This window comes from Mus musculus, chromosome 11, assembly GCF_000001635.26.
Source record: "Mus musculus strain C57BL/6J chromosome 11, GRCm38.p6 C57BL/6J".
NCBI lineage: Eukaryota > Metazoa > Chordata > Mammalia > Rodentia > Muridae > Mus > Mus musculus.
Genome location: NC_000077.6, coordinates 62,864,168 through 62,879,373, shown reverse-complemented (window position 1 = coordinate 62,879,373; position 15,206 = coordinate 62,864,168). Strand labels below are relative to the sequence as shown.

General features: G+C 44.7%; 1 protein-coding gene across 7 annotated transcripts in view; it reads right to left on the bottom strand.

Moving 5' to 3' along the window:
• Window positions 1–1,909: 1,909 nt before the first annotated feature.
• Window positions 1,910–15,206, bottom strand: part of Fbxw10 (F-box and WD-40 domain protein 10) — a 30,398-nt gene continuing 17,101 nt past the window's right edge. The window contains exons 8-12 of one of the 7 annotated variants that reach the window (XM_006532782.2): window positions 11,705–11,853; window positions 10,220–10,362; window positions 5,845–6,003; window positions 4,185–4,432; window positions 1,910–2,750 (exon numbers count right to left, since the gene is read on the bottom strand). In XM_006532782.2, the coding sequence (XP_006532845.1) occupies window positions 1,957–2,750; window positions 4,185–4,432; window positions 5,845–6,003; window positions 10,220–10,362; window positions 11,705–11,853 (1,493 nt within the window). In that variant the 3' untranslated portion in view covers window positions 1,910–1,956. Of the gene's footprint in view, window positions 2,751–4,184; window positions 4,776–5,829; window positions 6,023–10,219; window positions 10,363–11,704; window positions 11,854–15,206 lie in introns of all 7 variants that reach the window. The other 6 variants (NM_001291441.1, NM_001033669.2, XR_001779946.2 and 3 more) reach the window with 6 other exon arrangements.

The window sequence follows — 15,206 nt, the reverse complement described above, 5'->3', positions numbered from 1 at the left end:
ACGCGGGCGGTAGGAGGCGGGGTGTGTGGGCGGGGCCTTGACGCAGAGACTCTGTAGGGGCTGAGGTGGAGGTGGGCGGGGCAAGCGTGAGCAGGGGCAAGGGCTGCACTTCTAAGGAAAAGCAAAACGCTTGGGAATAAACTGGCTAACTTAATGGGTTCTAAAGCGAAGTTTCTTGGGTTATGAATGGAAAATGTTTTTTGCTACCAAAGAAGTACAAACTGTGAGTCATTACCACCAGCAGGGACGCCCTGAGAGAGGCGGAGCTTTATAATTTAACCTTGTAAATGTATTGTATTTTAGTATAGTCTTTCTTAAGCGATTTAAATGTTAAAGAAAATTGAGAAATAAATGTGTCCTTGGAAAGAAATTAAAAAAAAAAAAACCGAGTAAGAAAGAGACAAGAAGACTAGCGTAAGCAGTGAGGGTACTGCTGTAAGGGGCATAACCTCAGAACAAGAAGAGAGGCCAGTATCGCGCCTCTGCCCTCCATGTACCAATTATATAACCAATCTCTATGTACATCCTTCCTCGGCTGTAAAGTGGGAAGGACGGTGATGGCTTTACAGAGCATTTAGTAAAGTGGCACAAATTTGCTTTTATTACTGTTTTAAGTCACCTGCTGATGGCATGATCATGCCTAGACCTAAAATTCAGAGATTTTTTTTTTTTTTTTTTTTGGTTTTTCGAGACAAATTCAGAGAGTTTAAAGCCATCTTTGCAACTGTAATGATAGAGATATTCTGTTTGCTCAACTATGTCAGACTGTTGGAGGCTCATGCAATGTCCCTCTCACCTTTTCTTAACTGAAGGGACTCTTCACAGAACCCGGGGTTTTATCTGGTTCTTTGCCAGGACTATGTCAAACCCAGTGTTACAATAATGAAGAAACATGGACCTAGTTCCCAAAAAAGAGAAAGCAGGCAAGGTAATTGCGCATCTTCGTGTGAAGCTGGACAAATGACCTATGTCCTAACCTGCTTGGACAAAGATTTTGGTGGCCCACCCTGTGTTGTGAGGTTGTGTGGAAAAAAAATTTTTTTGGTTCTCACTTTTTATATGAATGCAATTTGAATTCACTACCATATTTTAAGATATAGAGCATTTGACAAGAAAGTGAATTTCCCACTTGTTAGGATTTTTGTCTTCCTTTTTGGAGGACTGGTGTGTGTGTGTTGGGGGGGGGGTTCTTTGCTTGCTTTTGAAACAGGGTGTTGCCTCCTAGTACCAACTGACTAGATGCTCTGTCCTCCTGCCTTGCCCCTATCTCCCCTCACCCTCAAGAACTGGAACTTAATGACGGGGAAAGTCTGCCTGGGGTGTTGAGCCTCTATGTAGGGACTGTACTCTTTGTCCAGATCCTGAGCCCTTCTGTGAGCATATCCACCAGTGAGCCTGTAAACTACTCTTTACAAAATTACCTACCTTGCCCCTGACAGCACCCCCTGAGTATTTAAATAGGAGTCTCAATATACTTGAGAGTAAAGCCTCCTTTGTAGAAAATGAAGCGTATTTTCTTCATTTTTTTTCCTTTTCTTCTGATGGAGTGTGTTCTGACCCGTTAGATCACATGCAGTGTTCTAAATACAAGTCTGCCTTTTGATCTCCCCATATCCTTTACCAAAACTGAGTTTTAGTCTTTGCAAAAATACCAGGAGATTTTTATATAGTATCCTGATGGCTACTGTTCAAAAGTTTCTGGAAGCAACGATAGCCCTAAGTTGGTAGTGATGAATGGAGTCTAACTGCTCAGTGACCTTGCCTACACCTCACTAAGTGGAATGCTGGCACTCTCTCCCTGTCTCCTGGTGTCTTAATATAACCCTACTCATTCTTTGAGCCATAGAAAGCTTCATATGAATTGCCAAAGCAATGTCAAAAAAGAAAGGTCTGGACAACCAACACTCACTTAGTTTTCAGTTTGTTGTAATGCTGCTGTAATTTCTCAAGCCTGGTTTAGATAAACACATTTTGTCCAAGTTCGGGGGCTGCTGTTTTCCCTTCCTTCATGAAATTATCAATAGGGAGGCCTTTGATCTTACGGATCCACGCAGCTTTGCTGGCTTTTCCTGGGTCGACCTCTTTAGTGGATACACTGGCTTCATATTCCTTCATCTTGGCTTCAGCAAATTCTTTTTCCTCCTTCACAGTCATCAGCATGAACCCAGTGTTCATTCTCAGAGGATCAAGGGTTGTGTAGAAACGAGGCCGTTCTTTCTTGGGAGACAGGGTGGCTGTGCCGCCTCGAGGAGCGAGCATTCGGTTTGGTTTAATGACCTGCATGCTGGTCAGGGGGCCTGCACGGCGCATTGTCCCATCAATTGAACTGGTCAAGTGCTCGTCACCCCTTAAGCTGTCAGAGACCTTGGGACGGATAAGACTGGGCTGGGGTACAGTGGCCTGGACTCTGGGACTGTGCAAGGACTTTTTCAAGTTGGGCTGAAGTTTCTGGATTTCAAGGGGAATGTTGGTTTGTCTCACACCTGTAGGAAGATTGCTGGATCGCAGCTGATCAACTGCGTGTTGAACTGATTTTCCTTTGAGTGATAGGACTTTCCTCGGATATGGAATGGAAGGCCCCCAAGCATCAATGACTTGAGGTCTGGGCCTATGGGGATAGGCAAACTCTTCAGAATTGTGGGCTTGTTGCAAGGCACTGATAGTCAGAAGGAATCGGTCAGGTGTCATAGGGACTTTCCAGAGCTTTTGCAAGGGATGACTGACTTCGCCTACAGGAGTTTCCATATCATCTGCTCATTCAAAGACAAAACAGAAGCACGTCAGTATTCTGTGGAGAGGAGGGGCCATAAATACATGAAATTTGAAGCCAGTCTGAGGCACACTTAAAGGCACACTGAGGTCTTGTTGCTGAAAAGGGCAGACCATCAGACATCCTGGATGAAAGCAGTATTTGGCAGTATACTTGCTAATCAATAACTTAAGTTCCTACCTGTTACCTATTCCAGAGAGTGGGATTCCCCCCTTGTTCCCTAGTTTGGGGACTCCTCTCACCCCAACCACAAAGACCTAAGGGTTTCAAATGTATGACTAAGAAAAAGTTTTTTTCCCCAAACCTACTTAACTTTATTTTCTGCTTCTAATATGTATATGTGTTTCAGCATCTTGCCAAGTTCAGGCGTTTACTCAAAATCTACATCCAGGACAGCTCCAAAGAAGCAACCCACAGATATTCCAGTCTATTCTCACAGATGCCTCCATTAGGCCTGCACCTTCTTGCCTGCACGGGGTCCACAGACCCTGGACAGCAAGGAAGCAGCCGACTCTCCTGAGACTGAACCAACAAACATCCCCACTTTCTTAGGATCCCCAAAGACACATCACCACAAAGTCAGCAGGAAGCAGCAGGAAGGATCCTGCTTCTCCATCTCCTCTTTCTAGTTTCTCAGTTTTTAAATTAAACCAAAATGGAGGAATGTTAGTATGTCAGCATTCCTTCTAAGCTCCACCCAACAGTTTCCTAGCAACAGCAGCTAGGCCTGGCTTGCTATAAAAAGGAGTTTGGCCTCTCTTTGCTCTTTGACCTTTTTCTCCCTCTCTGACCCCTTTCTCTCTCTCTCTCTCTCTCTCTCTCTCCTTCCCCTTCCCCTCTTCTTCCTGTGTTTCCTGCTGACCTATTCTCTCTCTCTCTCTCTCTCTCTCTCTCTCTCTCTTTCTCTCTGTGTGTCTCTTTCTCCCCTCTCTTTCTCTGCCTCTACTCCCTTCTCAACCCCCGCTTTCCATGCCCCCAAATAAACTCTATTCTATACCAGACCCATCATATGGCTGGTACCTCAGTGGAATGAGGGATACCTCAACATGGACCTGCTGAGGCATCCCCTCCCACGCACCAAACCTACAATACACATCACTGACTTTACAAAACATATCATAACCCACATGTTTTGCTCTTTAGATGTCATAAATAGCTTAAACAGTATATGTACCCCCACCCACATAGCCACATACACGTGCCTTATAACTGTCATTTTCAGGTGCACATCTTCTCTCTCAGAAGTCTAAGGATAGATAATACATTCTGTATAAAATATTTTTTCCGTGTATAGTAACTTTGGGTCTGTCTCTTGAGGATATAAGTAATAATTAAATGTCCATAATAGTTCTTCCCATCTCTCCCCTTTAACACACACACACACCCCAAAATCATACTGATTTTGCTGCTTTACCTGAAGATAGGTTCTTGGTTTGTTTCAGGTGAACCCGGGACTTTGAGAACTCCTGTTTACTAGACACAGAGTCCTTCAGGCTGTGCCCCTGAATGGTAGACCTGGAATGCTCATCCCCGAGGCTGGTCTCTTCCCTCTCCTCCTCTTTGTCCTTGCTCTTCTTTACTTTGTTCTTGTCTGAGCTGTACTGCCACTTGACATTTTCAAACTGGAACACGAGAATGTTGCTGTCCGTGTGGGCCACCATCCTGGAACCAAAATGAGAGAGTGCCCACAGAAGGACCATGGAGGCCACTAGAGCATACATGGAGGTCACCAGAGCATACATGGCAGTCACCAGAACATGCATGGCAGTTGGATCTTGACTAATCCCTAGGCTGAGGGAGCTGTGGCAAGGCAGTGGCCCCAGGAACGCGCTGGTTCAGGGTGCTGCCAGGAGGAAGTGGAGCATCAGGCAGGGGTGGGTAGTTTTGTAACTGTTTTCTTTGTGAATTAATCATGAAAGGGACACACGTGTTCTGATTCCTCCACCGCTCAGGTTGGAATACCTCTCCAGTGAATTTCCAGTTCTGGAGTACCTAATCCAAGTACCTGGATGCCCAAGACAAAAGCTTAGATGACACTCCTCACACAGATGTCAGGAAATTCACTCTTTTCTTCTTTTTGAGCTCAATATCTAGACTCAAGTGTTTCTATTTTTACTCTTTAAATTAAAACAACAACAACAACAACAAAACCTCTCAATGGGGAAGTCTCCTTTCCTCTGCTAAGCTTCCACCTGACTTCCCAGCATCCTCCAGGGTCTCTGGATATAGTGGAGACAGTTTATAAAGCATGGTGACTTCTATTGCCTGACTCTTTGCTCTCACGTCACAGGTTTAGAACTCAGGTTTCTCACTCCCAGGACACCTTTCATCCCCCACACATTTCTTTCTCTCTGAATTTTTTGTTTGTTTGTTTGTTTGTGTTTTTTTTTCTTTCCAAGACAGGGTTTCTCTGTATAGCCCTGGCTGTCCTGGAACTCATTCTGTTGACCGGGCTGGCCTCAAACTCAGAAATCCACCTGCCTCTGCCTCCCAAGTGCTGGGACTAAAGGTGTGCACCACAACTGCCCGTCTCACTTTGATGTTTTTTTTTTCATTTGTACAAAGCAAACTGCTTTCCTCTGTGTGTCTAGATTTCCTAGAACTATAAGAATTGAAATACTCTCCCGCTCCCCCCCCCCCGTGTGTGTGTGTGTGTGTGTGTGTGTGTGTGTGTGTGTGTATTTCCTCCCTAAGTGCCATACTTTTAAGACTTTCACCTATAATGTAAACTCTGGAAAAGTGCCTCGTTTGGACTGGAAATGCTAGTCCAGAGTTTGGGGGATCAGGTCCCATTAAGGAGTCTCCCTCAGGTTTCTTTCTACTCCGACTTAAAGGAAACCCTCCAAGCTGGCCATTATGCCCCACTTAAGCGTACACACAGCTCTGACTGGACCCTGATCACTAAGTCTGGGGCAAAGGCCAGTTAGTCCCCCAGGAGACTACTTCCCTCAGCCAAACTGGAAGAAAGCACAGCCTGCTGTGCTCTGCCAATGAAGCCAGAGTCCCAGAGGAGAAAGGAAAAGACCGAATAGAATGACCCATGCCTTTGCGCTCCGCACCTGCCTACCACCCACCTGTTGCCCTGATAAAAGAAGGATAGCACGGGGTCACCTCTGGCGTCGACTTTTATCACCTTCAGACAGTTCCCATTGAGGAAATTATAAATTCGGATCTTGCCGTCTCCACAGGCACTGATGACCCGGAGGTAGAGGAGAGACACCTGCAGCACCTCCCTAGAAGGGAAGACAACACCTGCCAGGTGGAAACAGATTCGAGCATTCGGGTGGGGTTGGGAGGTAGGAGCCACCCCTGACCTTGAGGTAGAGTTTCCAGCCTTTATAATTCTAGATTTAAATCATGTACCATCCATCAGACATACCACTCCCATTCTGTAAGTTATTCACGGTTTAATCGCAGGTCGCAGGGGACAAAGGTGCTGCTTCTGGCTTTTAAGAGGTAGTTGGGGAGAGACGCCTAATACATCACAGGGCCATTTATTTTTTTCATGCATTTTGATTCTTAGCTACTTATTTATGCTGAGAATTGAGTTTTTTTTCTTTTTATTCCTTGTAGAACTGTTTCTTGTATAACAGTCTTGTTATATAAGAAAGAACAGTATAAGCTAAGGATCGTCATCATCGTCATCATCATCAATCATTTTAGTTTTTCAAGACAAGATTTCTCTGAATAGCCCCAGCTGTCCTGGAACTCACTCCGTAGAGTAGGCTGGCCTCAAACTCACAAAGATCCACCTACTTCTACCTCCTGAGTGCTGGGATTAAAGGCGTGCACCTCCACTGTATGGTTCAAGGATTACTTTTATATGAACAGACATCTTAAATTTATAGATTCTCTTTTTGGTCTTTAATGAATGACTTCTGTTCCTTCTGACAGTGAACATCCTTAAAGAAAATTATACCTTGACATGAGACTTGTGCCTTTGTGTGATGGCCAGTGGGCAAGGAGGGAGCCAGGGAAAACCTCAGATAGATGCGCCAAAAGAATCTTTCTCCAAATACAGGGATCAAGTTGGTTTATTCAATTCTGATCATTACAATGCCTTTTTTTATTGGTGTCCTTGAAAAATTGAATTTAATCACATCAACTTATTAGATGTCACATGCAAAGCAAGCCTATTAGTCATTGTTAGCATTCTGGCTAAGCTCCGCCCCACAGTTACCTGGCAATAGCCAGATATGCCTGGACCACTATAAAAGGGGCTATTTGCCCCCTCCTCGATTTCTTGCTTTCTTGCTTTCTCTTGTTTTTGCTTTCCCTTCTCCATTCCCCATTCCCTTCCCCCCTCTTTCTCCATGTGCTCATGGCTGGCCTCTCCTCCTCCTCCTCCTCCTCCTCCTCCTCCTCCTCCTCCTCCTCCTCCTCTTCTTCTTCTTCTTCTTCTTCTTCTCTCTCTCTCTCTCTCTCTCTCTCTCTCTCTCTCTCTCTCTCTCTCTCTCCCTACTACCCCTTGACTCCCCTCCCCATGCCCTAAATGAACTCTATTCTAAACTATACAAAATTCCACCTTTCTATAACAGCAACAAAAGAAAACAAAACAAAAAAACCTGTCAGAATCTACTTTTTCTTTAGAATCCTGGAAAACTACAGAAGACTTGTGGTATCCCAAGAAGCATTGAGACAGGAAAAGTGGCCTTAGAGCTGATAAGAATGCCATGTTTTGTGACATGTTAACTGACCCTAGTCCATTCTTCACTACAGATATAGCCATGAGAGAAGTAGCCACAGTCTTGGTGTAAGAACTGAACTGGCTGCGATCATGAGGAGTTAAGGTGCTGTCTAGTAGCTTCTTAAAGGCTTATCTTTGTTACCTAAGAACTCTTTCAGTGCTGGATCTGCTACCTGAGGGGCGTTTGCCAGCGATGGTCACAGGTAGATAATTGAGCTCTTGCTACCTGAGGTCCTAGAAATGCAGTAGGGCAAATGATACACTAGCTAAAAAGTCAGGAAAATGCTGGGGAGTGAGAGATCCAGGAGCGTGTTTCTGGAAATCTGATGTCCACATGTGTCCAGAGCTCCTGCTTAGGAAAGGTCCAAGATAAAAATGGAAATGGAAATACAGCACACTAAGGAGGATGAAGCAGGAGACTGCCAGCTTGGGCTTTTATAACCATACCCACCTGTGGAAACAAAGCAGCGAAAGCACTAACATGCACATTACTCCAACTGGTTACCAACTGTTTTACCTTACCACTAGAAGAAAAAAACAAACAACCCCACCACCACCACCAAATGGAGCAGAAGACAAGAAATAATAAGAACTATAGCATAAGTTAATTGGGTTAATTTTTTAAAAATCCAGCAAATCAATGGAGCAAAAAAGTTAATCCTTTGAAAAGATCAACAAAGCTTGATAGACACGCAACAAGTCTTTACTAAAATTGGCCAAGAAAATACGAGGGGAACTGTCCTGGGTGTGGCTCGGGCTGCTTGCCTAGGCTGGGAGGCCCCGAGTTCAATTCCTAGCACTGAAAAAGAAGTAGAACAAGAGAGAAGGTTCAAGAGAGAAGGAAGGAACTAGGGAACATCTCTGCTGATGGATGGGAATTCTATAGGTAGGTAATGTACAACATCTTGAATATACTATAAACTGCTATAGACTAGTGAAGTGGATTTTATATCATGGAAGCTATGTCTCAATTATTAAAAAAAAAAGTTAATTATGGTGTGCATTGTGGGAAAGACATTGAAGATTATTTTTAAAGAAAAAAAATCCAGAGTATAAGATCGCCATCTGTCAACCCAACTTTTCATGCTCAGACTTCTCTCATAACCTTCCCACACTATAATTCAAAAATCACAATTTTCATTGAAAACGTGGAATTGAAGGAGTTTCCTTTCTCTAGTTCCTCTTTCAGATAGCAACCGTCTACCATATTCAAAAGATGAATTATCAATTCAATCACTAGACTCCTTCAAAAAAGCACTCTATAAAGAAATGCTTGCTGCCAATCTAATAGCTTTGCGCAGCTTATGCCTAGCTCTCACCATTACAGAAGGGTGGAGGAGCATGCACACAAGGCCTTAGCTATATCCTCCAGGTAGTTATGGTCTTTCTGTGTCCCTGCTAGATATCAAGAACCAATCTGAGGCTGGAGAGATGGCTCAATGATCCATCAGCACTGGTTGCTCCTTCAGAGGATGGGGCATGGTTCCCAGCACAAACCTCATGGTTTACAAACACCTGGAACTCCAGTTCCAGAAGCTCCACCACCCTCTTCTGACCCCCACAGGAACCAAGCACGCACATGCTGCCCATGCTTACATGCAGGCAAAACAGTCGCACATAAAATAAAGTGAGTAAATAGAATGTAAAAGTCTGTAAATAGCAAAAGATGAATTGTTCGTTGGTGGTGAGACATCCATGGAGAGTGGCAGTATCTGAAGTTGTCTGCTAGCAGACAGAAGGCCCATGGATTAATGAGATAACAAACTGTGAGGTTGGCTGAAACGTTATTCCGGTAGCCAAGTCTTAGCGGGTGAAAGATTTAAAAACATACAGTTAATACTTTTCAGGGACCATCTTAAAGCTGACTCCCTTGTTGAGGTCACAGCTTGATTGTCCAGGTGCTACACTGAAAGGCTTCCCCGCAGGTTCCCAGGGATTTGGTAAATCCACTGAGCACAGGCAGTTCTTAGTATCCACCTGCTAGTAATGTAGTTATCATGTGCCACAAAGAGCATTCAGATGTATACACACATCTTATATCTTATACCACGTGCCTCCCACAAGGCTGGGGTGTACAGAGTGTCCAGAAATCTAGAACCTGACTTATTAAATGACTATCCTCAGATAGATTCCCCTAAGGAGTCCACTGACTCTTTTAGTTAAGTAATATAGCATCTTGGCACTTTAATGCACTGGGGGTTAGAAGCATTATCTGTGTAGTCTGTAAAACCATAGGCCCAGCAGAATCATTAATTGGCCCCAATAGCCCTTCCAAGTGAGCCCAGCTGTGACTTCAGAATACTTAATAGGCACCAAGCAGCCATCAGCACTAAATCTGGACTGGCATCGAAAAATGAAACCCATTTGCAGGCCTGGAACAGGACCTAGTCCATAAACTTTGAAGTATAAACTTTTCAAATGTCTTTTGTTATTTTTAGGCTTTGACATGTGGATCATTTTAAGGTTTTGCAAGCACATTTCCCTGGCATAAAGACCACGTTCCAGAATACTAAGTTTAGAGTTGGCATTATTTGGGACAATCTGCCGGTGCACCAGATAGCTAACAGATGTGAGCTTATTGTGTGTCACATGTTTTTTTTAATCTCAGCACTCGGTAGGCTGAAGCAAGATCACAAGTTCCAAGCCAGCCTGGGCTACACAGGGAGACCTACTCTCTCACTCCACCCCACTAGAGCAGCAGCACACAGAGGGACCGATCCACTGAAGACTGCACATGTACCACCCCACTCCCCAGCACCTACTTAGGATGCTTGAAGGCCATCAGGCACCGTTCGTACTTTCCCACCATGCTCCAGGCCATGACCAGGCCGTCAGCACCTCCAGAGACGAGATGCCATTCGTTAAAGAACAGGCACTTCACAGCTCCCTCGTGCCCAGTGAGAGTCTGCAAGAAAAAATGCCAGTACTTTCAGACCCTCTCAAGTTAGACCGTGACTCCTCTGCTGGCCAGACTTGGAGGTGTCTTTAGTGGAACCCCAAAGCTATATCCCACCTCTCCCATGACTGCCCCTCATGTAGCATGTCCCTCAGCTGACTTAACTTCTCCTCTAAGAAGGCCAGAGAAGCCAATGCCTCCCTCTTGTCAGTGGCTCTTCCACACTTAGGAGGAATATGACTAATGTTAAGTTCTTGTTCAGGTGGGTCAGTGACTGGGCCAGGCTCCATCCCCCTGGAGCATAGAGAGGCCTGAAGTCCCTCTTGTCAACTGTCATCCTCAGCTCTTTGCCATGACTCAGAGGACATATAGGGGCATTCTAGTGCCTGCAGCTGAGGCACAACTACAAACAAGACCAGTGTGGAAAGATCCCACATTTCACTGTGGTCATGTGGTCCTACCTAAAGCAAGATTTTACTAGTACCTACTAAAGCCAGGAGTCCAAATCTGGCAAGAACATGTTTGTGGACACATTCTGTGGTTTGGATGCACCACACAGAATCCATGCGTTAGATATTAAATCTTCTAATCCATAAGCCAATGTTCAAACTTCACAAATCTCTGAGAGGTGATAGCATTGTGATGTTGTGCCCACTGTAATGTATTGATTTGGCCAGGGATTTGTGTCTTGTCCTGGGAGAGACTTTGTTATAAGAGCAGTGGCCATGTCATGGCCCATCCCAAAGGCCTTTACTGGATGCCAGCAACTGCACTTTTGGACTATGTGCCAATAAGTTTCTCTTCTTTATAAACTATAGTCTTGGGTATTTTGTTAAGAATAACAATGCTGAATAGAATAAAACAATTTCTAATGCCTTTCCAGCACTTTCTTTTCTTTTGCTTTACTAAAATAATTGATCCTTAGAAAAAGAACAAATAATTTATTGAAAAAAAATGTGTTATTTTCCGGACCACCAACTAGGGCCATGGCAGGATATTCTAGGAGAGTTGTCTGCTAGTACTGGAAGGGTACTCTACCTCTGCCTCTCTTAGAAGGCCCTGGGGCTCATGTGCTGTGACTGTGCAGAGTCAGAATGCAGCCTTCATCCACCCAATGTTTCACAGTGTGGAGCATGATGTGGTGGGGTGGGGATGGGGGGTTGTTCCTGACCAACTCTGACTGTCTTTGGGGACCCTTTCTTGGCCAGTTATGGGTTGCCCTGGTTGCTGGTTATGTAACTCAATTGCTTGAGGATGGTCTTGGGAGCTACATGGAGGAGCAGACCTTCATGTCCTTGTAACCATTCCCCAGTGTTCCCCCCACTCCAGTACCAGCTCACTGACGACTCACCTTTTGCAGCTGAGCTGTGACAACGTGCCACACCTTGACTATGCCTCGCTCACAGCTGCTCACAATGTAGGTCTCACTGATCTTGGCAGCCAAGATGGGATCTTTGTGTTTAAAGGTCTTCAGGCACTTCCCTGTCTCTATGTCCCATTCTGACAAGGAGAGGTGACAGGGAAGGCGAGGGAGAGAAGGTTACAGTGAAGTTCTGCTTCTTGTCATAAGACGGCGCTTAGGGACTTTTCCCCCAGAAACCTTCACCTGACAACTGACCCTTGAGAAAACCAGCAATGCAGAGGACTCTCACTCTGACCCTAGAACTCTGCCTTGGAACTGCAGTGCTAGACAACTTGTGCCCAATAAGCCTGGAGTGTCTTTGCTGCTGAGCAGACTTCACGAGAACCAAGGCAAGGCTAGTGGCATGAGCTTTCCCGGGTGTTCTCTTCCTGATCCACACCTGTGGTCCACAAACAGAGCTGTCATCCTCTCTAGGCATTCCTGACTCTGACAGACATTGGGGATTTCGTGGCATCGTTTTCACAGACAAGGGTGGGTTTGATACTGCTTCTCTGCAGACTGGGTTAGAGCAACTGCACTGTCTAGTTCCCCGGGGAAGGGAGGAGATGGATATGTGAGCAAAAAGTCCTACTTCCCCAAGCCCCTAGAAACACCTTTGTCCTGAGGTGACAGAACAAGTAACCAGTAGCCCAGGAGGAGGATGGCCAGAACTGAGACTTGCAAAACATTAACGTTAAGCAAGGAACTACAGTGTCTGCCATGGAATCGTCTCGGGGCAAACACTGTTTCTGCTTTCCACTGCACAGATGAGGAAATTGAGGCCGGGAGTTCAGGAACTTCCTTAAGTTAGAAAAGGACTGAGGGGGAGAGCTGGGAACTGAAACCAAGGTGTGTGGGCCTCTGTTCGGCTGGGATTTGTGTGAGCTGAACTCCACTCTGCAAGCGTGCTTTCATTCCCTTGTTTGTTCATATGGACATCATGCCCCATTTATAACATCACCAGGGATAAAAAAAAGAAAAGAGAAAAAAGAAAACAGAAAAAAAAAGTTAGCCAGGCAGTGGTGGTACACGCCTTTAATCCCAGGACCCAGGAGGCAGAGGAGGCAGGGAGATCACCAAGTTCGAGGCTAGCCTGGTCTACAGAGTAATTTCTCTAGGACAGCCAGGGCTACACAGAGAAACCCTGTCTCAGAGCGACAGAGACACACAGAGAGACAGAGAAACAGAGAGACAGAGAGAGAGAGAGAAAAGAAAGAGAGAGAGAGAGAAGGAAGAAAGGAAGGAAGGAAGGAGGAAGGAAGGAAGGAAGGAAGGAAGGAAGGAAGGAAGGAAGAAAAAGAAAGAAAGAAAGAAAGAAAGAAAGAAAGAAAGAAAGAAAGAAAGAAAGAAAGAAAGAAAGAAAGAAGGAAGGAAGGAAGGAAGGAAGGAAGGAAGGAAGGAAGGAAAGAAAGAAAGAAAGAAAGAAAGAAAGAAAGAAAGAAAGAAAGAAAGAAAGAAAGAGAAAAAGAAATCCTAGTCTGTTCTATTTTGGTAGCCCAGGAAGGTGGCAGAGCTCTTGAAAGACCAGAGAGGCTAGGGGCCACAGGACAGAGTGATGGAAATGGTATTTTGCTAATTGTGGATTTAGAGCCTTAGTTTTCCTTTTAAAATGCTGGACTCAAATCTGTGTCTTGATCACTCAGTTATTTTGGTGCCCTTCAAATTTTATGTTCGAGGTAAGGGTCTGACTGCCCTATCCCCAGTCCCAGCCCCACTGTGAGGTTCTGAGGAAGCACGCAGCCTTCCTTACCAGCCCTGTGATACCATGTCATAACGCTGGGACTTGAGCTCCAACCCTGCACTTAGTCAGAATTCCCCAACTGGGGACCTTGGAGACCAAGACTCTTAGATGGCTTCCAGGCTGTGGCTGCTCTTTTGTCTCAAACCCTCATCTAGACAGTTTTCCCCATGGCTTTTGCAAAAACCAATGGCTGCAATGTTCACTAGGGTGGGTGAGAATATATATGGCATCCAGGAACGTGACTCCTTCCTTCACTGAGTCTGAGCACCTCTGGGTCCCTTTCCTGTGTTCTTTCCTCTCTGCCTATCCCTGACAGGCAGTGACTCCCTAGCCCTCTGCTTTCTCTTCTCCTTTCTCCTGCTTTCCTGAAGGAATTTCATCCACACCTAGGTCTTGCATCTTTCATTATGAGTTCACACCATCGTATTCATAGGTTCCACATCCTTGGTTTAACCAACCACAAATCAAAATAAGTGGTGGCCAAAATGGCATCTGTACTAGACACTGCATACATGAATGTATGCATAGACTTTTTAATCACTAGTACTAAACAGTGTTGAACCACAACTATTTACATGGCATTTGCATTGTACTGTGCATTATTTATCAACTAGAGGTGGTTTAAAGCATACAGGGGGATGAATAGAAGTTCAATACAAGTATTGTGCTAGTTCACATAGGAAGACGTGCATCCTCAGATGTGGTTGGTATCCAGGGGAGGAGCTCCTGGTATCAGTCTCCTGTGGACACAGAGAAACAACTAAAATTGGCAACCATCAAATCCATCTCTCTAGGATCCTCGGCCAAGGCATCCATTTCTGGGGAATTCTCACATGAAAGTCCTTAGAAATCTCTCCTTCATTGTATTTGCTCTCCAAGGCTGCTAGAACATATTGCTTCAAAGTTTCTGGCTGAAATACAAATGTATTGTCCTTTATAGATGTCAGATACCATACCATGTTGCTGAAGTCAAGATGTCAGCATAAATATGCTCCCATACAGCAGGAAATCCATTCCTTTGTCGTCCTTCTCTATGGTCTTCTGGAAGCCACCCTGTCCTTGGTTCATTATCCATTCTTCCACCTTCCATGTCAACAGTTTTCCACCTCTCCAACCCTCTTCAACAGTCACATCTCCACTGGATTACAGTCAAGAACACTTCTGTTTTTTTTATGGAGTCATACAAATACATTGGCCCAACATCAACAATCCAGAATAATCTCTACATTCTAAGGTGGAGATATTCATTTAATCATATCTAAAACTAATCTTTTTTTTTATTTCCCAAGATGTATTAGTCCATATGCCATTGCTTTAACAAAATACCTACGATGTGTCTATATGCCATTGCTTTAATAAAACACCTATCATGTGACTATATGGCACTGCTTTAACAAAATACCTATCATGTCTCTATATGCCATTGATTTATTAAAACACTCATCATGTATTTATAACGAAATTTTATTCAGCCCAAAGGCTTAAGGGTTCCAGGGCATGGTGCTAACATCAGCTCTGGTTTGTTGAGGGTCTGCTTAGCTGTATCACCTCATGGTAGAAATGTATGTGTGTGTGTGTGTGTGTGTGTGTGTGTGTGTGTGTGTGTGTAGGGACACTGCCAAACTGGATGCCAGGAGTTCTACAATCCTTTCTGTGGGCAGTGCCCCTGGTTGGCCCAAAGACTTCCCAACCAGGCCCTATGTCCCTTCC